The sequence below is a fragment of the Crocodylus porosus genome, unplaced genomic scaffold (assembly GCF_001723895.1).
Source record: "Crocodylus porosus isolate Cpor-Errol unplaced genomic scaffold, CroPor_comp1, whole genome shotgun sequence".
NCBI classification, from domain to species: Eukaryota; Metazoa; Chordata; order Crocodylia; family Crocodylidae; genus Crocodylus; species Crocodylus porosus.
In genome coordinates, this window is record NW_017728947.1 from 43,627,887 (window position 1) to 43,654,801 (window position 26,915).

Consider the following 26,915-nt stretch of genomic DNA (forward strand, 5'->3'; position numbering starts at 1 on the left):
TTTCCAGCTACTCTGAGTCTCTTTGGCCAGGCCAAGCACCTCATGGATGCCAATACAGCCCTGGTTGCTTTCCTCAGACAAATTCTGTGAACTATTATTGTTTTACCACCTGAAGTCTGCATCTCAGGACAGACGTATGAAATAGTTATGCCAGCTGAAGGGGAGGGAGTTACCATGTTTCAAGCTGTTCCCTCATAATGGTTTTATGTACCCATTCAATGCTGCAGAAAGAAGCAGTCACAGTCTAGCAGCTCTTATTTCAGTATAAGTTCATCCAGCGTCACTTACAGCAGGACAAAACAAAACATTAGTGGTTTAGGTGATATGCGGTCACCAGTGGCAAGCCCCCCCCACCAACTTTAAAACAGAAAAAATTTTGTCTGGCTACAGCCTCTACCACAATTCACACTCTCAGATCTACCAAGGAACCAAATTCTGCTCTCACCTTAAGGAAGCATTTCAATCATAAAGCTCATCTGTTAAGCTTCAGTTCCTTGGTCCATCTTGTTTGGCATATGAAGGCTAGAATCAGAGACCAGGCCCCTGGTTGATCTCAGCTGCTCCAGAGGAACACCAAGATAGAGAAAGGACCCATGCCTCAAGACACTTCTAGGCCGCCACCATTGAGTGGCATCTGGAAACAGTTGGGAAGTTAGGTCTCTTACAGTTGAACTAAAACCTTAGTGAATGTTACATTTTTATGCCACATAACTGTTAAAATGGGCGACAAGATTTTTTCTAAAGGTGTAATTACTCAGTGTAGAAGTCAAGAGCCAGAAGGGCTGGGGAAAGGATGGTCTTACTGGTACTGGAAAAGGAACCCAAGTTAGCCCTTCCCTCCCGCAACCAGGAAAGCAGGGACAGTGTACAACCCTTGGTCTATCAGACAGCTGTTTTGTGAACTGTCAACCTATATAGTTTATGCCAGATGGCTGGGGAGGCAATGAGACTTGTCAAAGATAAGAGATTTATTTGAACCTAAAAATGCTCCCACAGGAAACTGGGGCAGACACCAGTACTACCAGCATTACTGAAGCCTTCCTAATTCATCTAGAATAAACTGAATGCTTGTTTTTTGGCCAAGGGCAGCCAAGACTTCTAGAGCTTTTTCAGGGCCATATCCCCACCACCAATTCTGAAAGCTACTGTAGCACATTCTCAATCCCCCTTTAGAGGAACTTAAGGATACAGCAGTCAGCAGCCACCTGTGGACCCAGAAGATCCCAGCTAGCTTTTATGCATAGGCACAAAGGAAGCAGGCAAGAGTGGCCTTTAATAGACAAGCAACAGTATGTGCCACTGCACCACCCAAGCAAAACCCCTAGCCCCTGTCCACATCCCACCCCCAAATTCCCCTAGTGCTCAAAAGGCAGAATAAGCCTTTACTCATCCATATTCGTTTATTAGAAAACCCCTATGATTCTAGAAATTTAAAATGAAGCATTGGTTACAAGGAACAAGTGTCCTCAGAATCAGAGTCCAGATGTGGCTTTGCACCCTGCTGAGGTGGGTTAGGGGCGAACAGTGATCAGATGACCTCTGCAGGGGTAGGCTGCTGCATGTGCAAGAGATGCCTTAGGAGGGGAGCAGCAATCATGAGCCAACCCTCTGGACATAGTTAGCAGGATAGAGTCCAACCTGGCCTGTGAGAAGCCGGCCTTTGCACCAGCCTTGTTCATCCTCCTCACTGATCTTCATTAGTTCTTCACCTAAAGGGAAGCAGCACAACAATTTAAGCTTGGGAAAGAGCCAGGAGCCTCCACAGCTTTTCCTTAGTGTCCGAAGACCTCACATAGGGGCTTAGGGCAGAAATGCACACACACACACACGTGTGCACTAACACCATACGAGTTAGATGTAGCTAACCAGTATAATCCTGATCCTTCACAATCTCTCAGCGTGCACTGGAAAGAGGGAACAACAACTGTAGGCAAGAAGTCTTTCAGAGGGAGCTCTTGTAGGGGGGGAAAAAATGGGTTGCTTATAAAAAAAAACTGGCTTGTCACTAATCAGCATTCTCTTCCTCCCCCCTTCCCAAGACTGAAGTTGGCATCTGCAAGGTCAGAGCATCCTCAGGGAGCATTACTGTCCCCAGATCTTCAGCTGCATAGAATCTTGTTTCAGGTCCTCTCTGCTGCATGTTTCCTCTGAAACAGGTAGGACAGACTTGCAAGATGTTCAGCTTTAGACAAATGACCACCTTGGGTTTTAACACAGAATAGCCAAAGCCCAAGGCAATCAAAACAAGCCATAGAATGGACCTAGGTTTCCCAACCAGACAGGCTGGGGGGGACTGTCCTTTACCCTCCCCAGCTTTGCACCATGAAAGGAAGAAACAGGAACCTTTCCCACTGATAGCAAAACCTGTATATATGGTCAGATACAGCTTTTGAGTTTTCCTATGGTACAGTCCCATTTATCTAGAGGACTGGAAAGTCATCTGCCCCCAGGGTGAGGTCAAGGCCCCTTTAATGGATTTAGTAGTTATATTAGGATTTGAGTGGTACAACTCTAGCCTGATACTGAAGGGACTGGTTAGTTTGGGTCCAAGCTACTTGGTAGGGAAGCAGCTGGGGAAAAACAAATCCTAGAGCCTTCTAGCCTGTAGAAGGCTCCCCAAAACATACAGGGAAGGGAAATTCTATCCCCAGCCCTCTTGGCTAGTTATGCCAATCCACCTGTACTGTTGGGACGGCTTAAAAAAAAGCTGCTGCATTGAGAAACAAGCAAGTTAGTGCTAAAAAGTCTACGTGATGACTCAGTAGAACAGATGCTGGCCTCATGTGCAGGCCCAGGGACTTTAGCACCCATTGAAAAAAAAGCAACATGCATCACACTCCTCATACACAAAATTCAATACAAGCAAGATTAGAAACAGTCCTGAGATCCAGATAGCCCTTTGAAAACTGAGGAGAGGCAGGTGGGGTAGAAACCAACTCAAAATAGAGATCCCAGCATTCTCCCTCACCCTCTATTAGGAGCACCTATCCTTGCCTCTGAGCAGTAGTACTTTGATTTTAGCCCTGTGGTCTAGATGAAGCGTATGTACGCTCATGGGCCAAATTGGGCCCCATGCCACTGCCACCCAGCCAGCCAGGATTGGGCTCTGGGGGCCTTGTGCCACCCCCACCTAGCTGAGACCAGGTCCTCCATTGCCTTATCTACAATAGGGAGCCCCACAGGCTGAATGACAGCACTAGGGGTGGGATCTGGCTTGTGGGCACCCCTGACCTAAAAGGAACAGACAAGATGGACATAAGGAAGAATTTCTTTACTGTCCAAGCCCCCAAGGTCTGGAACAGTCTGCCATCAGAGGTGGTTCAAGCACCTACATTGAACACCTTCAAGAGTAAATTGGATGCTTATCTTGCTGGGATCCTATAACCCCAGCTGATTTCCTGCCCTTTGGGCAGGGGGCTGGACTTGATGATCTCCTGAGGTCCCTTCCAGCCCTGAAAAAAAAATAAAAAAAATCAAGCACAACCCCTATTGACCAACCCAATTTCCTTCTATGACAGGAAGACAGGTTTTATGGCTAGGCTGAGAGCAAGTCATTGTGATTTACCTCAACTTAAGCAAGACTTTCAACATGGTCTTCCACGACATTCTCATTAGTAGACTGCATTCCTTTAATTTAGGTGGAACTGCTATACATTAGATATCTAATTCACTAGATCATTGCATTTGAAAGAATAGCCAATGGCTCAATGTCCAACTGGAAGGAAGCATTGAGTAAGATTCCCCGAGAATCTGTCCTGGGTCCAATACTGTTTAATATTTCCATTAATGATTCAGAGGGTGGAACTGAGTACACAGCTAGCAAATCTGCAAGCAACACTAAACTGGGTAGAGTTGCAGACACTGGGGGGGAGGGCGGCAGAGGGGAATTGGATTAGGATTCAGAATTACCTTAATAAACTAGAAAAAATGGTCAAAATTCAATGAGTGTACACACACTAAGGACAGAACAGTCACATGTACACAGAGCCACCCCTAGGGGTATGCAGGACCCGGGGCATATCAGGCTGTGCAGGGCCAGGGCAGCAAGCACCCAGAGCATGGAGCCAGCAGTGTGCAGCAACTAGTGAGGCCTGTATGGGGCCCGAGGCAAAAATTGCCCCGATTTGCACCACCCCCCCCCCTCCAAGGGATGGCTCTGTATGCACAGATGCATACTGGGGAGTAACTGGCTAGGTCAGAGTACTACCTAAAAGGACTTGGGGTGATAGTGGATTACAAGTTTATGAATCAGTGTGCTCTTATTGGGGAAAAAGCCAATAGTACACTAGGTTGTATTAATAGTAACATCACTTACAAGTCAAAGGAAGTGATTCTTCCACAGAAACCCCATTTAAAACAATGTATCCAGTATAGGACACTGCACTTCAAGAATGCAGGAACAAATTCAGAGTCCCTTAGAGAGCAACAAAAAACCAGAGATCTAGGAAAAATGACTTACAAGAAAAAACTCAGAAGATATGGGGGGGATTTAGTGAGGAAGAGAGGACTGAAAGGGAATTTGGCAACTGTCTTCTAGCATCTGAAGCGTGGTTATAAAGAAGATGGCAACGGATGACTTCGTGGCTGCAGAGGATAGGACAATGAGCAATAAACTGCAATACAGGACAGTAGATTGGATATTACCCATTCTCATAGTGAGAGAATACCTTGTTAGAAATGGAACAGATTACCTAGAGAAACTTCATTATCTCCATTCTCAGTTTTATTTAGAGCAAGTTAAATACTCTTCTGGGAAGATCCTCTCTGGAGCAGGGTGCTAGAGTAGATAGCTTCCTGAGGTCCCCTCCAGCCCTATGATTCTAAGAGAGCAGTATACAATCAAGTTTGAAGGCACCCAAAGAGCTTGCCTGCATTCCCCTTTTTCCCTTTGTTCAGGGTGTCACCTGTGACACATCCCAGGTAAATCCCAGACTTGCCTCACAAATTTCAGCTGTGCCTTTTCCCCCTGCCCTCTGTGGCCAGAAGCAAAGGATTCCCTTTCTAGCATCCCTGTGCCTTGCTGATCTCCCTACTTAGTGGGGGCAGGGGCAGCTTCTGGGCTGCCCAGTGCTTTCCCTGGGTTGGTGGCAGGGAAAGGCACTGTATGGTTCCCAACAGGGCTATCCAGATCTCAGCGGAATGTTTCAATCAGTCAGCCAAAGTGGTAGTGGCAAAGGATTAGTAAAAGGATTAGTGCTTCTGTACCTGCTTTAAAGCTCAGCTCATCAGCCTCTTGTCCTGTGTAATCATACAGCGCTCGCACCCGCACGCCTGGTACCTTTAGGTCTTCTTCATGTCCATTGGCCTCTAGACACTTCTTGGGAGTGTCCTCATCTGACCACTCTGAAAGATCCTCTTTCCCTCCGCTGTGTGGAAAAAGGGGCAGAGTAGAATAAAAAGGCTCTTGGGAAACTCCAGAGTGACTCTGGGGTACTTTCCCAGTCTCCTGAATCATGCCCCAGATCCCCATGGAGAGTTAGATTACAGATCAAGGAGCATGAGGCAGAACAGGAGAGTGGGGTACCCAGAAGGAGAGAGAGACCAGGAGGAGCTAGAAGCAGCTCAGGAAATTCAGGCTCAAGTCAGGTCCCTATAAAGCACCTTCCTGTTCTCTCAGGCAGGGAAACATACAGCTTGTCAGCTTAAACCCATAAAGGCAGGCATCACCCAGCTACTTCCAAAGACGGTCCATTTCCAGGCAAGCACACAAAAGAGAGGGTAAACTACATCTCCCATCAAAGGCAGACTCAGCTGGCTTGCCAGCCTCCCAGCCACAGCAAAAAGGGGTGGGGAACACGTGGAAGGGAGGGAAGGAAAGCAGAAGATAGATGTTTTGTGCCCAGTCACCCCTGTGAGGACAGCATTCCATACTAACTTCACATGGGCAGATGCCCTCAGATTGTTGTAGAAGAGGCTGTTCTGCTCCTCTTGATACGAAAACCTGTGGATTGGCAAATATGGCCCTGAATCCAGCAGACTGAGCACAGAGAGCAGTGTGGAGATGGCTCTGCATCCCCCGTCACCAATGCCTTCCTTCCCTTTCCCTGTATTCAACCCCAAGCACCATTTGTGCTACCAGAACCGGCCTATGGCAGGAATGGTGCGGACCGAGTGAGAAATTACCCAAGAGATCCACATGCTGTTCTCTGGACTGGTTTCTACAGACTGTCACAGAAAGACAGCTCCCTGAATGGTCACCACTGGCTTATCAGGTTTTGTACTAGTACCAGCCAACCCTAAGCCATGGAAATAAAATAACCCTCTCACCCCTCCCCAAGATCAGAAGCACCTGCAAGCAAATAAAGGAAGTCACTATCAGTTCAGTTAAACCATGACCTGTAGGCTGAGAAAGGCCTTGTCCTCCTCCATGTCCCAAGCTGAAGGGCTTACCCTCGCTTTGTCTGTGGAGGAGTAGGAGACACACCATCTCGTGTGGCCACAATGCTAGTCAGGGTCACATCTTCACTGCCTTTACTACTTTTCTCCTTCTTGCTGATTGGCCGCTGTGTTTCCAGGGACCATTCCTATTCAGGGGGGAGACAAAAGCAGACACCCATATTTGTCCCAAATCCAGAGTTTTAGATCAATATGTGGGGGAGCGGAGGGAAAGGACCATCACAGAGCTTATTTGTTATTTAAGCACAATGTAATGGAGTAGTCTACCTGTTGGAGCCCTGATGGAGGCACCTAAAAGGACTCCTGAGGATGGGAGGGGTGGGGAGTAGACAGAGATGCAGCATTTTGGATAAAAACAGCTCATTGCATGGCCCTGGGCCTACCCACAACCCCCTAAAAGTATATCTTCCCCAGCTGGGGCTGGAATGATGGACCACAGTCCAGATGGCATGCATACATGCAAATAGCCATGAAGAATCAGCTTACAAGTGATCCCCTTTTTCACAGGGATCCTCTTGATCCCTGGTGATTAGAGGCCAACCACTTCCAGTGAGAATGCCTCAAAAGGAGCAACATAGACATGGGTGGGAATCCACAACTACATTCATGGGGGAAAAAGAAGGGTCAGCTGGCAGGGAGGAAGGCTCTGTGGTAACACTCTCTCCACAGATGCACTACCTCAAACTGAGGCCAATTCATAGCCATGCCTGGCCCATGGGTGTTGCGCCACCACTTCAGGTCCTCCTGGTCATCCGCAGCCATGATCACTTGATATAGATCTCGGTACAGTGTTTGAAAGCTGCAATAAGCAACAGAACCAAATGTTAGCAACTAGGCAGGGTGAAGGGAGCACCTGCCCCGGTTGCCGATTATAGGGGGGCACTGGGATCCACCAAGAGTCTTTGCCACAGTAGTGACAGCCCTGCACTTCCTCTGCCTAGCCATATGATCTGGGTAGGGAAGCACCCCACCAAGCATTAAAATCAGGGGGCAGGGGACAAGTGGAGTGAGTGGAATGGTGTCCTCCCATTTCAGCCCTAGTCCCACTATGTATGTAAAGGGGAGGGAGTGAGCAGGGCACAGGCTCTCAGGGAGTTGGGCTGCCTGTTGGTGTGGAGCTGATGCTGCTACAGCACCAACCCAGGAAGGTAAAAACCTCCCCTTCCCATCACCCATGTCAGAAAGCTTGAAAGAAGCAAATAGATTCCCTGTATAGAGATGAAGGATAATGGCCCCGTCTGACTTGGTTCAATCTTATATCCTGGGCAGGGTAAAGAAGAGTCAATGTCATGGGTATAGGGCACTTGTAGCCTTCAGGATTGATGCAAGGGCAGAATCATTTCTGTACCCACTTCACAATAATGCAAGAGGTTCAGAAATGTAATCCCTTGCTTTATACTACAGCCAGGAGAAGGGGTGGCTATTATCCAGACAGGCCTTCTGAACAAAGGCATTTAAAAACAAATACCCATTTTTCAACAAAAGCTAAGTCAAGATAAGGCCTAAGTCAGGATAACAGATAAGTCAAGAACCCACACCTACAAGATGGGTGTTCAATGGTAGTGACTATGTGGTGGAATCCTGGAGGCTCTTAGGAAGAACTGCAGACAATACCTTCAAGGGGGATGAGCACTTTGTTCACAACCAGATAAGTCTGGCCAAAAGAGAGATTAGTTCCAAATCTCAGCAATGTTAAAGACAGGAAGGGACAGGACAGCAGCCCCTCCAACAGGCAGATGATCTCCTTCCTCAAAGACCCCTAGAGTCTCTACCCCCCTGCCAGGGATCAGTGTGTTCTAGGTCCTGGATAGGCAGACAACCCATAGCAGTACCCATCTTTGATGGAGAGGTTGAGGTGTTGGTGTAGATCCAAGAACATCTCCTTGAAGAAGCACAGCCTCTTGCGCTCTGCCTCCTGGCAGCCCTCAAACACTTGCTCCATGTCCTCCATGTAGCGGGGATTGTAGCGGTTCAGCTCTTCTAGCATTTTCTCATACTGATCCTTACACTGCAGCAGCCCAGAATGAGAAGAGTCACAAAACAATCCCTCCCATCTATCCTTTCCCTCAAGGGAAACTTGCAATTCTCCCCTTACCACAACCCCTCATCCCACACAGACCAAAGTGAGAGGTACAACAAGTAGTCAGCTCACCAGAGTCAGGAGCATATTGTTGCACCAGTGACCCCTCTGTTTCTGTTGCTTTCCTCTCAATCTAAAGACAGCAACTTTTCCCCTCTCCCTTCTACTCAGAGGGGGTAAGGGAGAAAGTAGCAGCCGGTCTCACTAGTCTGGTCTGCCATGGTAGTAGGCTGCAGCTCTTACTTTCTAGAATAATGCCATCCCAAGTTCTCCGCCTTATTAATCATAAATGGACAGTGCATCATGTCCTGCCCAAGCTGTGGTTCCTGCCCCCCAGACCCAACTAAATAGAGGTCTACCCCACAAGACACTGCATTCCTTCTACTGCCACTGAATCCAAGAGGCAGCAAGACTGCTCAGCACAGGATAGAGTCCTACTCCTCCTTTCCTCCACTGGGGTATTGAGAGGCAGAAGGGGACACCCACATACTCGCTGGCCCAAGTCCACATAGCCTACACCCACCTTCTCAGCTTCCTGCGTGCATTTCTCCACACGATCCTGCAACTTGTGTAGCTGTTCCTGTGAGATGGAGGCATCAGCTTTGGCATGGTTTTCCCGGGTCTGTGCTGTCTTCTCATCCTTCCGGGTTGCATGGTAATTTTTCTTAGAATTTTCCACCTAACACAGGCAGGAATACAAAGCTAGAGTCATGCACCATGTCCAAGTTTTCCCATCCCTTATAGTCTGCTCAGGACACGTGCTGTAACCTTTGCTATAGGCAATGCCACCACGCAAGAACATCCAAGCCAATTGCCTTCCCAGCCCCAGTAGCCCAACATTCCAGCCCCTTCCTGCCCAGACACCACTCCTTGCTCACATCCTTCAGCTTCTTCACCCAGGGTTTCTGGGCTTTGCGGAATCCATCCTCTGCTTCCTTTGTCTCCTTGAATCCCCCAATCATCTGCTTGTGGTAGGCTTCCTTTTGCCAGCCCTTGATCTTCTCTGCATCTTCCCCAGCCAGCTGGTTTCGCACTTCCAAATGGATCTCGCTCAACTTGTCTGCAGCTGTCAGGAAGGCATGCCAAGCTTTCTCTAGGGTACCATACTGAGGCCCTGGAGGAGCAAGCACAAAGATAACCCATTAGAACTTCCCACCGTGGCCAAAGCAGATACTTGCTGCCTATCTTCCAAGTGCTGTGACCAGCATCAACTGCTCTACACCGACAGCCGAGGTGGTGGCTGGAATGGGTGTTTCAGTTAATCTCAGCTCTAGCTGCTGCTCATCTAGAGATGGCCCCCTACAGGCTATAGGTTCTCACAGGGGGTTGTTCCCTTCCCCTACCAACCTTCAAAATGTGTGTGCGCACATGCACACACACACTTCCTCCCACCCCCAGCTTAATAGCATCCCATGACTGAAGTGAAAACCTAGTTTCCTTGAAAGCTTGTTCCACAGGCTGGCAGCCTCCTTAGGAGATGCGCCTCACCATTTCTAGTTAAGCCCTAAGGGACCAACACCTTGGGAATTAAGTGCCCATGGATCACCCATCATTAGATACTCTTGGCAGTAGGGTCCTAACCCTCTCCTCGGTTCTCCTTTAAAAAAGTGAGGGGTCAGGAAGGAAAAAAGGAAAAACAAGCTACAACGCTTGCCAGTTTGTCAAGCAGAGTCCTCCATGGATTTAGGACCCCACTGAATTCTGGAAAGCCTTTTTTTGTAATGGGGGGGATGGAGGAAGAACTTGAAAATTCAAGGAGCGAACATCCCCTTCACACGGCTGGACTGAATTGACAGCTCTTTTATTTTTCTTTCCAAGCTTAAAACCAAAAGGAGCAGCCTTTCGTGCCTGCCTAAAGTGGTGTTCCATCCACTTTATCTCCTTCAGACAGACTCGCAGCACAGCCATGTGCTACATGTTGAAGAAGGTTTTGTGGAGCCTGTGCCCAGCACAGTCAGCCTGCCTCACCCTTTTCCACATTGGTCCTCCATTTGCGGGACCACTCTGTGAGCTGCTGGGCATAGGTCTTCTCAATCTTGGCTCGTTCTTGGAAGCAGGAGATTAGATCATTGCAGAGCCGGTACCCATCATCCACACGTTTTACTGTTCGCTTGTAGTTACCAGCCTACAATAAGAGACAACACTTCAGTTCTATTGCACTGACTTTATATACCTTCAGGTAGCAGGGGAAGGCATATCCTTCCGAGGAAGTCAAAGCCACTCCTAAGAGCAAGTCAAAAAGTCTCTCCCATCCATTTCAGGACAGCATTGTGTTGCCAAAGGAGCCCAAAATTTAGCCTCCTAATCCCATGAGTGGGAGGCAGAAGACATTCCTACCACTCCCACCCATAAGTATCCCTGCTTACCTCCCAGAAACTGCCTCCAGAAGCCTCCCCGCCAGAATCATCTTCTGATGACATTGCTCTTGTTTCCTTGCAGCAGAGAATTTTTGCAGATTTCAAGGAAGCTGGAAGAGAGAAAGGCTGTTTGTAGCAGGATACTGACAGGAACCAGGCACAGAGCAGAGCCTTGCACCATCCCTTCAAAGATGCTTATGGAAGGGAAATGGGTAGGCTCAAACAGAAATCTGGACAACAGCCTCATTAGCACAGAGCAACTGAGACTTATTCACTCCTAGACCTCCCTGGAATTGAAAACCCCACAGGAAATGCCCCCCAGAACAGTGCCGCAGGATGTTGTGGATAAAGGTGGCCCTGGCATGGCCAGATTGTATGCATCTTGGAGATGTCAGCAAGTCCAGTCCCTTTCACCAGCACTAAGAACTTCATGAGAGGCTCCTCTTTTCTAAACCAAGACTTTCAAGGGAGAGATACAAAACTATTGAATACATCCAGCCCTGAAGCACTTTAAAAATAAGTCTTGCATCAAGAGAGAAGACTCCAGATTCCTAATAGAAAGGGTCATGATTAAGAGACTACTCCAATTAACTGGAGAAAGCAAGGCCCAGTCATCACCAAGAGAGCATGTCCTAAAAGGCCTGGCCTATAAAAAGTGAGGAAGCAAGCATCTGGCAGGGCTAGGAGGCAGAACTATACAGTGCCAGCTATCCAAGGATGCCCCAACCCAAGTATGACTTATATTACATTGAAAGCTGTGTCACTGCATTTGAGTCAGGCATGGAGAATCCCTTCAAGAGGGCAAGGGAAGCCCTCTCCACCCCACATGGACTTTGTCCAGTCCGACATGAAACTTCCGTTGCAACCAAGTTCTTGGTACCACTGCTCCACCAGGACTGACCCAAGCGTGGGCCCCCACATGCCTCTAGCACAGAGATTAGAGGGGTGGGAGAACAGGACAGCCTAAGTGTGCAGCACAAACAGGCTAATCCCAGACAAGACTGAGGTTAATACAACACCAACAGGATTGATTGCTGCTCATCTCCTCTTGCACATTCTTGGTTATAAAAAGCTTCCCTCACACCCCAGAAAGGTCTCTGTTCATTCTGCCAACCAAGGCAGAAGTTATACAGTAGGAATCAACTCAAAGGACTGGGTCTCAGTCTGTCCCATCCCATTCCCCCTGCCCCCCCCACAGATTTCTAAATATTGACCCACACAATAGGAGCCTGAAGGCAGTCTCCATAAGAGATGCAACACGGGGAACCAAGGAGAGGATTAAGCATCCCCTACCTAAGCGATGTGCTTGTTAACATGAAGGGTATTAGAGGCACAATAAGGAAACTCACTTGGCTTCAAAGGGGAGCCACTACTGTCCCAGCCCCACAGCCTTCCAGGAAACCCATAGTTAGAGGCAAGTTATTACACTAGAGAAGTAACTCAGGTACAGAAATCCTAATGCTTAAAGGACACGCCCTGTTCTGCCTTGATAATCAGCTTGTGACAACCCTGCATGCTTAACAAGGCAGCTGGTTCCAGTCTCGTGGCCAGAAACAAATAGACTACATACCTGGAAGCCAAAAGAACAAGGAGTCTAGGACACCTGGGGACTGTTTCCTGGACTCTGCTGAGTTCCTGAAGTAGACTGGAGAAGAGAGAGGCGGGGCACAGTTAGAAGTTGCTGCTTCAACCCAGAGATACAGGTATCGCTGCTCTGACAAGCCAAGGTCCCAGGGTAGGAGCCAGGTCTCCCTTTCTGCCAAATACAGAGGAGCACGCCCTGATACAGCAGCTGCTGCCACTCTCCGCCCTCAAATGTACCACATTCCAGCCTGCAGAAGAGATGCCAAATCCGAGTGTCACAAGATCCAGCTCCAGAGAGAGTTTAAATAGAAGCGCTGGGGTGGCATGACAGCATTGTGCGGGAAAGGCACCATCATAACAGTTGAGCAAAGGGAACAGCTTGCTGCCAGAAAGGACTAAAACAAACTCGGTGCCTGCACCAGGCTTAGCACCCACATTTGTTTTCTCACCACCCCCAACTGCCTCCAAACAGTCCTACTGGCACTCACAGGCTTAACCAGCTGGATTCCTCTGGGCGTCAGGGTGGGGAATCAGCAAGCAATGCCTTTCAAGGGCTGTCCTGCCAAAATGCCAAGTGATTCACACAAATCAAGACACATGGTGATTCACACATTTAGAAATTAAGTTAGTGTTGTTGCAGTAGTGCTAGAGGACTCCAATCAGAGACCAGGACCCCAAGGCAAGAGGCAAGAACATAGAAAATCCCTGCCCCAAGGATCTTGCATGTCAAGCAGAATTTTCTCATACTGCTCAGATTTTTAAACTAAGTTTTATTTAAATATATATAGTATACTTTACAGAGTGTGTATAACACATGCACTTGTATGTACACTATGGACCTTTTAAACTTTGTATCACCCTTATGCTGTACAGTGTTCACCAACTGTCTGCAAAGGAAGCTGAAATTAAGGTTTTAAAGAGGTGACATGCCGGATCCTGGGGGAGGGTGGTGAAGAAGAAAGTTGTTTAAGCTGGAAGACTAACAATGACTATGAATTCTCAAAGTGGAGACCTCACAAGAGCCAAGGAAGTTAGCAGATGCCAGGAATCTGAAGCAGTCAAGATACTGTTTGGGACTGGAGTGGAGAGTAACAGGGCTTGGTTACTGCAGTTTAATGTCCATAATTAAACTTCCTAGATCTCTACAAAATTAGTTAAAAATCAAATTACTGCTGTGAGTTAGCTGTGCTGGTCTGCAGTCAAGCAAAAGGCAGAGTAGATTTTTGTTAGTCTAGCAGTACAAATCAAAGATACATGAGCTTTCATAAGCAGCAGTTTACTTCATTGGAAACTAAGAAGGGACTCTTAGCAAAAACACACAAATGTTGGGATAAGTAAATGTTTGATCCAGATTTCATCATCAGGAAGCAGGGAGAAAAAAAAGGGACAATGCAATTAAGAAAATATTTTTCAGGTTACTCTTAAGCAGAGTATTGTTTCCTTCCTCATCCAGAGAGAAATGATTCAGTGTTAGGCATATTTTCAACCTCTGACATCCAGCTGGACTCCCCTGTGGTCCAGTGGTAGTATCCTGGGGTTCAGTTCCTGGACACTTATTACAACTACAGCCATGGAGGCACCAAACATCTGGACTCTGGTCTTTGGATTTGTCTCAGTGGCCTAAAGGGGGGGGATGGAAGGTCTGGGCAGCCTCCACTCCCCTGAACTCCTGACTAGACATATGTTTCAAAGGCCAGGGTGACCTCTCACACACACCATGATCTGGAAAGATCAGTGCTTGCCAACAAGATCTCTAGCTCTGACCAACTACCCAATATTAGAATTTGAGTGTGGAGGCGGGCAGTTGTTTAATGCATTAGATGCAGAATGGCTGTTCCTTCAAGGGAGTGGTCAGTCAGTCCATCTTTTTTACTTACGCGGAGAACACCACAATGGATAGGTGTTACGAAAGAGACTATTTCTGGCATTTTACCAAAGACACAAGACTGCTGTAGGTGTACAAGTTCTGCAGGTGCCCACCATGTCAGGAGTGAGAAGGGTCCTTTTGCTGCCACATTCTTTCCAGAGTGGAGGCCTAATAATCAGGGTTAGTGTCCTGGGCAGCAACAGCAGCCACTGTGGCTAGGCTGCTGGCACCAGTGGTCATCAATCTTACACTCCTCCCAAGTTTGATGCCTGGAGCTGGTGCCCCACTCATCCACCTCTAGTTATGCTACTATTTTGGAGTTCCCCCAATTAGTGTGAGCCCACGTCAATCACCAGATCAAACTGACCAGAGCTGCAAACCCAGAGAACTGAATGCAATGGCATCACTATTCACTAGCAACTAGATGTAAAAGGTAGTTTTGATATCAGTTTTTCAAGTTCTAGGAACAGTTTGGACAGGGAATGGCAAAGACAAGCCCCCCAGATAATTAATTCCAGAAATCCCTGTAACAGTTTTGAATGACAAGTTTTTACAGTGAAAGGGGACAATAACTACTAAGCAAGTGGCAGAAGCACTTTGTTGATATCTTAACATAACAGAGACCACTTCATGATTCAGGAAAGTTGGCAGCTGCTCTGGAGAGGGAAGGAAAGGACATAGTACCAGAAAAGTCTAAGTATGCAGCTCAGAACCAAGGCAGAGCAGTACTTCTGCTCTTTTTCTGGTACTACCAGCTGAGCAGATGATACAGTAAGACCAGATCAACGGGTACACAGAACCAAGGGAAGCAGTGGAGATTGGAAAAGAGGGCAGCGACTAAGGTTTTGTTTAGTTTCCTTCTCTTGGTGGGAAAAAAAAAAAAAAAAAATCATATTGTAACTCTTGCCTTTTCTGGACAATCTTTGTGCAGGAGAAGAGAGTTAAAAGGGGCTAGAGCTCTGCCCATTTAATTCCAGTGCAAGATGATTTCCAGTACATACAGAGGCACCAAAAGCTCTGGTACAAGCATCTGAAGACCAGGTAATTAAAAAGCTATGGAATTTCTGTACCCTCGTAAATCAAGGAGACATAGAAGAACTATGTATTCTCACATGTAAGCACCAGAAACACATTCCCCCACCCCCTTCCTGATATCCCCAACTCTATTAAGTTAGCCAAATATGCTTGGGAAAACCTCAAAGAAAGTGTTACTGTAGCTCAAGATTGCCTTAGATCACTGGTTTTCAACTTGTGGTCTGCAGACCCCTGCAGGATCACAGACTAACGTCCAAAGGGTCCACAAAAGATGACCGTGATCAATCAAAAAGTATGCAAATACCCACACTTATAATTCAAAGGGGTCTGAACCTCCATTCAAAAAATGTTTAGGGGTCCACAAATGAAAAAAAATGTTGAAAGCCACTGCCTTGGATCATTTCCTATTAATCAGCACTCCGCAGCACTAAAGATCTGACTTCAGAGGTGCCACCACCATAAGCAGCCAATCAGAAAGCAAACACACACAGAAGTAGTCACAGGAGAATGTAATAAGTCTTAAGTGGCTTTGTTGCTCCTTCCTCGCCCCAGGGAATATCCCCTATCAATGCAATGGGGCCCACTTCTGGTTCATTTTTGGTAAACTTGCAATCATTACTAGATCAGATAAGCCAGTTTCATCCTCTAAAATCCAGTAACTCCATATCAGGGCTTGTAGCAGGAGCAAGACACTAAAAAGTTCATTTTGCATGGTGAGCAACCTTGCTCCCCATGGTCAGGGAAGCAAGGTCAACCCTCTATTGCCTGCAGCACTAGCTTGAACTGGGAAAGAGTTGTTCCCTTCCCCTCAAAGTGGAGAACTAGAATCCCATGCAGATTACATGTCAACACCCCAAGCAGCCAAGTCTCCATTCACCCACTTCACCCTGCTCACACCCAGCCACAGTTTTTGCACCCCCCATTCACACTCCTCTTCATGCCTGCAGTCCCTGATGCATTAACACCATGCTATGCTATGCTATGCTATCATCTTTTCCTTCAGACACACTTTCTTCCAGGAAGATACATTAGGGACCATCTTCCTTTTGCATTTGTAGATAATTTAAAATGATGGGGTCCTGGCCCTGGTCCACAAGTAGGGCTCTAAAATACAACCACTCCACTTTGTGACTCTGGGAGCATTTATCCAAGACATGGGCATCCTCCTTCCTACACACCAGCCTTCAACACTTCCACCCTCTAAATGCCCAGGGCACTACCTGGGTGCATTGTCTGTCTCTTGACTGCAGGCTTCTTGTGAGCAATGCCTCGACTCCTCCATTCTCTAGAGAAGAGTACAATTACTAGGTGGAAAAATCAGATCTCCCAACTCTCCTAGTGCTAGAAGGGCAGGTGTGTGCAGTTTTGCAGAAGTGTCTGCCTCGCCCAGCAGCTATCACCAGATGCAAACCAGTTGTATTACAATCCTTCCATGAAACGGTTACCTCCCACTCTGGCCAATGAGACCACTTTAGCACGGAGTGGTCTCTTCTTGTAAAGCCAAGCTGAGGTTTGTTCAGATCCAGCTATAGCAAGCTCATTTCCAATTCAGGGAGAACAGGACCTTTGAGGCATCAAGCTAATTGTCACAGTCTTCTCACCTCTACACAGGACAGAGGTAAAAGGCTGTATTCCTCCTCCAGACATCTCAGTAGTCCCACAAGCAAGAGCAGCTCAGGCGCTTACACCTACACAGATAGATTTTTTTGGAGATTTTTGCCTTCTAGTCTCTTATCCAGCCTGTCTAAAAGACAACTGCTCTTATACTTTACCCATAGCACCAGATGAGGAAGCCCTTTATCTTCTGTTTGTCACTAGAATTAAAAACCTAGGACCAGGAGGTTCTACATGACACCAGCATGCAGATGAATGAGACTTCACTATTAACACCATTCAGTAACTTCCTGTAGCTGCCAAAATACATACCCACTTCCCAGAGTATGCCCCTATCACTTACTGACTGGCATGTACTCAGCTTTATGCCCAGTAGAAGTATCAGATAATGCAAGACTTGCTTTGTGCATGGAGGGAAGGGGAAGGGAAGGGAATGACTGCCCCTGCCCCACAACAAGGATGCCCCATACAGACTTTCATAAGTGATGTTTACCCCGGTCCAAGAGTCACACCCATGGTGGAGTCACCTAGCTGGGAAAGTTGTGAAGAGCCAGAGTTTCTCAGCTGCTTCCTTGGACTTGAAGCCTGTCAGAGTTGTGCAATGTAGTTTAGGGACAAATTTCAGCTGTGCTCTCCAGCGTGGGGAAAGAACAGAGAAAGATTTAGCAGAACAGTAGGAACATGCAATAGAAGATGCCTAGCAACATAAAGACTCACCACAGATCAGACAACACTATGGCTGGAAGATTTCCACAATCACAATGAAGTAGCGAGATGGAGAGAAGGAACGCAGCAGCTTCATTCAAAGTGAAGGGACAAAGGCACTGGGCCAAGCAGCTGCTTCATGCTTCCCCATGTCTGGGTACTTGACTGTGTTGGTCTCATGCAGAGCTCAGACAGAGCCCACATCCTGAAGCACAGCAGAGATCTCTCCCCCCTGCCCCACCAGCAAGTGGCTGCCACTGCCAAGAGCTTTTCCTTGATGTCTAAACATTTCTTTAGCTTTAGGCAACTGCCCTCCCTTCTCTCACCTGAGGCCACATCTCCAATAGACTTCTGTCAGTACAAGCTTTGTACATGCATCCCAGTTATGCTCTAGATGGACTTGGGGGTGCAAAAGAAATTGAGAAAGCAATTGAAAAGAGGTGCAGCCTGCCAGAGGAAGCTGTATCCAAACTAGGAGCAGGTATAGGCATGCTGCCATGCTAAACCAGCAGACCCTTCTAGCACAGACACAGCCGAACACAGTTCTCCTTCTACCATTAGATTATCACTTTTGAAGTAGGGTTGTAGTAGTCATGATGGTCCAGGAAGCATGCAAGAAGCGAGAGGTTTTTCACTGGTAACATCTTATATTTGACCAACATCTCTGTCACCTATTCAGTTGGTCCAATAGAAGATAACAATTTGAAGTGATTTAGTATGACCATGGCATATCCCCCCCCACCTTTCCAAGTTTATTCTTTTCTGCATAGAATCTTATGCAAATCTTGGGTGGTTCTTGCAGTTTATTCCTGCCTTTCCACAGCTGCATCTGTTGTTCTAAAGGCAGCCTGTCAGGTATAGCCAAGTTTCCCAAATTGTTTTGTAAGACTTTCACAAAAACACAAGTCCAAGTTGCTGCATCATTAAATATCAAACTAACTTGCCATATATCAATCAAGCTATACGTGCTTGTGGGTTTGTGTTATGTACCCCCAAGACCAGGTCTAGCAAAGTACCACAGGAACCAATAGGAGTAATGAATTAAGCCAAATAGTCTTCCATTTAAGCAACTTAGATTGCAGCCTAGAGGAAAAAGGGGGGGTGTCAACTCTCACTAGGTTGTCTGCAAGGAGTGGTATTGATGCAATGGAAAAAATACCCAACCGAAGAGGAAGAACAGAAGCAAGTTGTATTAAAAAGCTGCTCTTAAAAAAGGAATGTGCATGCTGAGTTTTCTAGCCTTTTTCCAGTCAGACTTGAACAAGGTAAAAGGGATCTTGTTGCAGGAGTCAAAGGAAAGCCTGTGACCAGGAAAAGAAAACCCAAAATGGAAAGTTAAGTCCAGAATGCTGGCAGCTCTGACCAAGCCCCTCCCCACAAACATTTGCACATGGCAAGGACTCAGAGGAAAGTACATACAGGGATTATTTTAAAAATCAAGTTCAGTGCCACCTATGTTTTACATGGGAAAATGCAATGGGTTAAAATAAAAAATTACTCTGCAATGTTTGCATGATCATTTTACCTGTGACATCTCCATGAAGGACTAAATTATAGGACCAATGAGGGTAGACCTCAGAGATGGCCAGGTAGGTTTCTTGGGGGAAGGAATCATTTAGAGTCTCATTCTCTAGATCTGGTATCAAGCAGCCTGTTTACAAGTGTACCCATGAGGGCAGGACCAAAGATTTTGCACGACTCCTGCCTGGACTGAAGGGAATTTTATGAGCATAGATCCAGCCTGCGTCTACACCCAGGTACCCGATGTGTAACCAGAGGTTAACTTAATCAGGATTAAGCCACCAGAAGCCATGGAGAGCAACTACCTTCTCTTACTACTCCATGAATTTCACCATATCTACCCCTACAATACCTACACTAACCAGTTTCGCTATTTCTGTCCCCTGTCCTTCCCTGAGGACAGGAGCTTCACTCTTCCCAAATTATCTCAGTGACTGCAGTCACCACTGTCCCACTCCAGCTATCTGATTTTGTTATGTGAATTTCCTACCCTTCCTATCAGCCTGAGCTAGCATCAAGCTTTCCAGCAAATTCATACCAGCCCAGAGACTTCTTTCATCTGGAAGATGCCTCAGATGCATTATCAGGTCCATCTTCCTGTACTGTGGCAGGAACGATTTCATCCCCAAACCAGAGGCAGTTATCTAATCAGGCCAGCCCCAGGGTAAGGCTTGCCCCCACACCTCCAGGGTAGTTTGTTTCCACACCCACTCTGCACTGAACATGAATCCATGGGCAGGAAAAACATCAGTTACATATTAGGGAAATAGTGAAGTTACTTCAGTGGCCTCATGCTTTAACAACTGCCTGTCAAGTAGTAAAGGAGTCCCAACTGAACACCAGACAGACTCTCTGCTCACTTTCACCAGCCTCACTAGCAGCAAATAAAAAGCTTATATATTTGTGTTGCTTCTCCCCAGACTCCAATTTGATTGTCTTTGTATGAACGTACCCCAAACAGAAAAGTCAAGTCCCACAGCCTGAGCCTACTCAGGGCCAATGAGAATGGAAGAGTTTGTGGAGTTTTTTCTTTCCACAGGAACCCTTTCTTGGTCCATTGTCTTGGGACATTTGCCTTCTGTGATGGAGTCACCTCACTAACCACTCGGAGCAAGGTCCACAGCATCTGTGCATGCTAAAGGCTTTTCATTACATAGTATTCAAATCATCCTCCACACCACTGCCCAGTTAGTCCTCAGTAGAGCTGGGCATTCAATATTTCCTTCTTTCACTAGCTTTCACACTGCACAAAGGACTTACTAAAATCTTTTCCACCTATTCTTCCAATTTGGCAGTTGAACTGCATTTCAGTCCAACCTCAACATAAGCAAGTAAATGCTCTAATAGTAATCATTTCCACTAGCTCCTCACTAGTCTGTTTCGGAGTATTTAGTTGCCACTTTGCTGTTAAGAAAGCGCTCTGCATTTGCCTGGCATGTGACACAGGCACAGACTCAGAACAAGAGTCCTCTATCCCCTGGTTACATCAGAGCCTTTGCCTGGCACCACATTATTTGCCAGCCAGGTTTGTCACTTGTGTGGAAGTTCAGGAGAAAGGTGCACAACTGAAACAAGCATCTGAAAGAAAGAGGTGAAGTAGCACAGTTTTTCTGAAGTTCATCTGATCTGTCCCATGTTCCCCAAGCAGGCTACAGAAAAGCTGGAGGGCACAGGGTGACACCTTTGGAGAAAGCTGGATAAGGCAAGTTTGAGGAGTGGAACTCTTGATTGGGGGGTGGGGGGGAAATGTGAGCAAGCATGGGGGAAAGAGGTCCAAAAGGTCACACCCCCTGTTGCCTCTGCTATGCACTACATTCAGTTCCTCAGCTTTGATGATGGGAAGATTCATTGTTCACACTTTTGTCACTAAAAAAAGGTTTACCCAATTATTTCCTCAGAGCAAAGTCTAAAACAGGAAGGATGGCTGCAGAGGCAAGGCAGAGTTCACAGAAGGCAAACAGCTACACACAAAGTCATTTTGCAGAACCAAGGTCCCTTCAAGAACCATGTAACTGGGGACCAGACTTGCAAAAATGATGCAAGTTTTGTTTAAGACAGGATGGGAGAACACAGCACACTGCCCATCCCACAAAGCGGAAAGACAGATGCACCGTTTCATTAGATCCAGATAAGCAGCACATATACACTGCATACACAGAAGTAGAGGAGTTCAACTGAAGTAGCCACTAAGTGGCCTATACTGAAAACTCACTCATTGTTTCTGAGGTAAGCACCCTGCATGGAGCCCGGTGTAAATCAAGAGACCATTCTACAACCATCATGTTGCCTGAATGGCACAGGAGCATTACAATGCACAGAACCAGCCTCTCTGTATTGAAGATGGCTCGCTGACCTTTGAAGTGTTCAGCCAGTTGAAGAGAATGGGACAGTCAGCTCCAAAGAACAGGCCCTGCAGGAAGATATTTTAGCTGCTCAGTATCACTGGACTGTGGCTTGATCCCCTAACTCAGGGGCAGGCAATTATTATTTCAGGCAGAGAGCCGCTTACTGAGTTTTGGCAAGGCATGAAGGGCCGCATGACAGGCAGCTAGGGGCAGATAAATATTAACTTGCTAGATTTTTTAAGGGCCCTGCAGACTGGATAGAATGGCCTGGTGGGCCACATGCGGCCCACGGACCGCATTTTGCCCACCCCTGCCCTACCTCCATCCCTCAGCACAGAGGGCTTTGTCCTTTTCAGTGCCCAGTCTGATATGCTGTTGGAATAGCAAGGGTATGTTTTTTAAACAAACCAGTCTTTTCTGCTTGGTTTATTGAATCAGTCCCTACCCCGCTGCTTGAAGCACCAGGTTCCTGTTTGCATTTAGGGTAAAGACATCCTATTCATCCCTGGACCTCCTGTGTCCCTCCCTCCTAGCTACCTCTCTAGAAGAAGACAGAGCACAGAGCCAACTTAAGACAGACTCTGTACATGTAAATACAAGAAGCTCTGTGGGCACTGGCACAGCATCTTCCAGCTCTGAGCCAACACCAAGCTTTGGCTCAAGTTTCCAGCCTGTGGAGCCAGTACCTCTGGTAGGGCTACCACTACAAGGCACTGGCTGGGGACGGGGAAGGGAGAAAAGGGCAGAGCAGAACCATTAGAAGGCAAAATAAGAAGTGGAAAGGCAGCCAAAAGTACTAAACAACTGCAATACACAATGACATCTCACAACCCTCCTCAAAGCTCACAGGCTCTTATCAAAAGGACACAGCAAACCCCCCCTCCCCCCAGCTGTACACAGCAGTGGCAGAGCTGCTCTGAACCCCACACAATCAGGCATACACAGTAACAGAATTCATTCAGCTTTAGAAGATGCATTAGTGGGGAGGGAGAGAAAGTGAAAAGAAGCTATAAGCACAGTTGTGCATCATATACAGACAGCCAAGTAGATTTATCATTGTCCACAGTACCCCTTAGAGGCAAGCATATATCATGTCCTTCTGAAGATAAGGGGCTCGACTTATGCAAGGTCCCAGAGAAAGGATGAGAACTTGTAGGTAGCTGGAGACTTACAAACACTATTGGCCTACAATGACTCAGGTAACAATTCTAAGCCCCTAGGCTGGAAAAAAATCACCGACAGATTGCGACAAAAAAAAACAACATTCCTAGCAAAATCATCCAGGACAGGCCTGGGGGAGAACAGGGAGGGTGGGCGTGCGGGGGGGTGGAGCTGCCATAGCCAAGCAGGAGATCTTACAGACCTAGTCTCATAAGTGCAGAAAACCCATTTAAAGTGCTTTCTGAATCTTGGGAAGAAAAATCGGGATTAGGCATTGGCTTATCTACCCTGAAGACTCCATAATGACTGAAGAACTTGTGAAGTTCTTGAATCAAAAGTAAGAGCTAGAGTTTTGACAAAAATAATTTTCATCAGGTTGACAGATCCTCAGTTCAATGGAAAAGGAACCAGGTTGTTTCAGTTGCAACACTAATACTTTTCTTCCAAAAGAGAGATCCCCAATAGATCTTTAGGATACACCTTTAATTCAAGTACAAAGCCACAAAACAAATATCCTCAGGAGAGCTCAAGGTAAAGCAGTCTTGATATGCCCAGTGTTTCAAATGCTAAACTTCCCAAGCCAGGCTTTCTTTGCAGATCAGGATGTCCCAGTGATACCCACCACTTTAAAAAGAGCACCAAGTACTGGCCTTTTTAGGGGGGGTTATTTCTTTATTTTTTGGCCCCCAAGGATCTGGGATACTCAGTCCATTAGCTCCAAGTCAAAGAGAAGGAACCTACTGAAGGGCAAAAATAGGATTAGGATGCCAGTCACACATACTGCCTTACACCAGTGCCCTGCTTCAGCCCACAGTTCAGTTCTAGTGAGCTCGAAACTATAGTACTATTCACGGAAACAAAGCTGACTAATCACAGCAGCAGACCCACCAAGCTGGCTGCACCTACAAAAAGGGACATTGCCTCATGCTGCAGAAACTTTGCATACAGAGTCAGACTGCATGTGGAATGTTATAGCAGCAACTGTGCTAAAGAGGGGTGGAGAGCAGTAACTAGATGTCTTGCAACAGATTCCAGCTCAAGCACACCAGGCTCCTTCCTGGTTCCCAGAGGGGCCCACAGAATTCCACATTCTCCTTAAAAGCTTGCGGATACAATAGTCATTTTTTGTTCCATTTTCTATGCTACCCACTAAGGCCTTTAGACTTAGATTTTGAAGCTGGTGTTTATCTGCTTGCCACAGTTCCCTGTTGTACACTGCCACATGCATGCACCATGCTGAGTAATGATAAAAACTTGCCTGTTCAGAAAAGGTCTGTTTTAAAATGACAGCGTCCTTCAAAATGCTGCCCTTCCTGCTCTCTGGGATTATGCAGCTTTATTGTTGTTTAAACAGGTCCCAGAAGTTTCTTACGTGCAGCATGTGTGTACTCACTGCTCAGTGTACATTACCCATTCCTCTGTGCCTCATCCAGAGAGGATGGAAATAGCCAGTCTATTACTGCTGTCTGATGGCTCTTTAGTGTAAACTGAAGAGGCAAGCCTAATTTAGCTTTGAAGAACATCTGTTCAATATCTGACATGTCAGCCAAAATAGTCATCATCATCACTCACCAGGTAGGGCAAGCAACAGTTGAATGATCTGTAGTCTCGCAGAGGGACCCAGGCAGACCAGTGCTTGTATTGTAGAATACACACTGAATCCTGTTGTTCTGCCCTTGGGAGCCAACATGAGCTCCAGATGTATGGTGATTTCAGTGGTACTAAGGTTAGAGCAGGCTCACTAGTGTCCTTACTTGCTTTACAGTCACTACTCTATATACAGTTGCAATACACTTATTCCTGAGAGAGAATTGCATCAGAAATACTTTTACCATAACCTTGAGTGAAACAGTGCATTTTTGGACTTTTCCAAAATTCACTTAGATGCAGCATAGGGGGTTAGTTTGAGTCTTGTAGCAACCATAGCCTGTTCCAGTCAAAGAGCGACAAATCTATCATTGCCCTGAGGCCATTTCACGCACTTAAAAAAAAAAAAAAAAAAAAGAAGTGTTCAGGCTCATAGAGTGGTATGTAACCAAATCATAATGGATACTCACAAGCCAGCCACCTGGCTGGAGTTCTCTGCTGTGCTGCATAGTCCAGTCACATGCAGCCCAGACCACTTTAAAATACTTCCAAACCATTTATTCCCCAAGTCTCCATAATGGAGTTACAGACAGACAACAGATCCCCAGCCTACTGTTGGAGAAGTCTGGCCTCTGCCTAGGAGGAGACAGTCACCACAAGAACAAGCACAGACAAGCCACAGACAGGAAAAAGCTGGCAGGTAGAAATCTCAGCAGGAAGAGCAAACAGCCAGCCCCCTCCCCTACTCAAGCTGAAACTTGAGAGAAAGTCCAGGGGATGCGTTAGGAAAGCAAAGCCTCTTTTAATGAGAAGTATGCAACTAGGAGCACAAGTGTGGTCGAAGCACAACAGGCCGTTAGGCATCACCTACACGGCAGCCTCTCTCCAGCAGTGAAGTATCCAGTACAGTCCAGAGATAGGTAATCCTTCCCCTAAACATAGAGCATGCACTCAGCTGTGCAAGACTCAGAGAGGAATCCATTTCGGCTCCACCCAAAGATCAGCTCACATGAGAACGGAGGATCCAGAGCTCTTGTCATGTAACCGCCTGGATGGTGACAAGTTCTACTCCTATTACACAGAGCAGTATCGGAGCCCTTGTAAGGCTTAGCTACTTCTCAGCTGCATTTGAATTCCAGGGCAGGGTGGGAGGCTCTGTTCGGGTTTTGTATTGCATCACCATAGTATCTGAGATTCTTTTCCATTAATTAGATCGGCAGTGGAATTCATGGGGTGAGACTCTAGCTCATGTCCTGGTCTAAAGAAAGGAAACTTCTGCTTGGGGGTGGAGAGACGAGTGGACCAAAGACCTCGCTTACAAAATACTGGCTAGTAAGTTCCCAGTTAAAGGAGGTGGTTTGCTAGGCTTCCCCCCTTCCCGCCTCCCCCCCTCTCAGTCCACAAGGGCTCAGCAAAAAATATGCTGCTGGCACAGAAAGCGGTCAAACTGGTTAAAGCATTTGAGCCATGCTGGCCGCACTTGTGATATTTCTACTGAAGAGACTGATCTGTTCTGCCACAGGGAAGGATAACCTACAGATGTCCTGTTCTCCCAAGCCAGGCTTGGTGCCCTCCATGCTCAAAACAGATGGGCGGTGTCGCTGCCATTTTCTTCCCCCCCACCCCCCAAAGCAAGTTACACTCCCCCAGGTTCTCATGATGGCAAAACTGCGTAGGCTGAAGCCAGCTTCTGCTCCTGCAAAACAGGCACTGCCAGCCCACACCACCTTAGTGCCACATGCCCACCCAAAGGTCCCAAGGGCAGGGCAGACAGGCAAGGGAAGAGCCCGGGCAGGAAGGCTGGCGCTTGTCCCCCGGGGGCCTGCAGTGATGGGGCAGGCGGTGACACTTGTGGAGCAGAGGGGTGGCAGGGACGGAGGAAGCCAGAGGCAAGCGGGCCGGCCCCACAGGAAGGCAGTTTCAATCCCCCCGGGGGCCGGGGAGGGAGGACGCCAGGCGTAGCTCCCCCACCGACTGCTCCCGGATCTCACCAAGGGCGATGGGGGGATCCCAGGGGCTTGCAGCTGGGGGCGGGGGCCCCTTGGCAGCGGCTCGGGTTGCAGTCACCATGGGACCGGCCCGCACAAAGGCTGCCTGTCCCTTGCCCCCCTCCCCGCAACTGCGGGGGTCGCGGGCAGGAGGAAAGGCAGCTCGGCCGGGGGAAGGGGCTGCGTGACTCACCGCGTCGCCGCCGCCGCCGCCTGCTGCGTTGCTGCTGCCGCCCCCGAGCGGCGGGAGCTGCGGATCCCCAAGCGGCCGCTGCGTCCAGAGCCCCGCGGCGCCGGCGGCTCCACCCCCTGCCCCTATTTCAGCGGCGGGACACGGGGACTCCTGCCCCGCCCCGCAGGTCCCGCCGCGGCCTGGGCGGGCGGCTGCCAGCGGGGCTCCCCCCGCCCTCGCAGCCCTTGATCCAATTATCCCGCCGTCTGGCAGGGCTGGGGAAGGCGCCTGCAGGTGGGGCGGCCCCGCAGCTCACCTGGCGGCCGCGCTGGAGCCGAGGTCGGCTGCACGCCGAGCTGTCCCGCGTCGGCTCCGTGCGGCAGCGGGGAGCCAGTCTGGCAGCCGAGGGCAGGGCTGGGGGGGAGGCTCGTGTTTCCCCTGCTCCCACTCTGCCCTCGCCCCTTCGCCGGGTTTTAGCGCTCGCTTCCCAGGGCAGGGACGAA

General features: G+C 47.8%; 1 protein-coding gene across 5 annotated transcripts; it reads right to left on the bottom strand.

Moving 5' to 3' along the window:
- Nucleotides 1-1,375: 1,375 nt before the first annotated feature.
- On the bottom strand, nt 1,376-26,825 carry PACSIN3 (protein kinase C and casein kinase substrate in neurons 3). Of its 5 annotated transcripts, none has more exons than XM_019551242.1 (11): nt 26,729-26,825; nt 10,843-10,943; nt 10,445-10,601; nt 9,355-9,590; nt 9,000-9,155; nt 8,229-8,404; nt 7,075-7,195; nt 6,391-6,524; nt 5,876-5,941; nt 5,206-5,366; nt 1,376-1,709 (listed from the first exon to the last, which is right to left on the bottom strand). In XM_019551242.1, exons 2-11 carry the CDS (start codon nt 10,894-10,896, stop codon nt 1,594-1,596), a joined length of 1,377 nt encoding a protein of 458 aa, XP_019406787.1. In that variant the 5' UTR covers nt 10,897-10,943; nt 26,729-26,825; the 3' UTR covers nt 1,376-1,593. The 5 variants fall into 5 exon arrangements, with proteins under 5 accessions (XP_019406787.1, XP_019406789.1, XP_019406788.1 ...); XM_019551244.1 differs by lacking the exon at nt 26,729-26,825 and adding an exon at nt 26,434-26,533; XM_019551243.1 differs by lacking the exon at nt 26,729-26,825 and adding an exon at nt 12,404-12,639.
- Between the last annotated feature and the right edge of the window lie 90 nt (nt 26,826-26,915).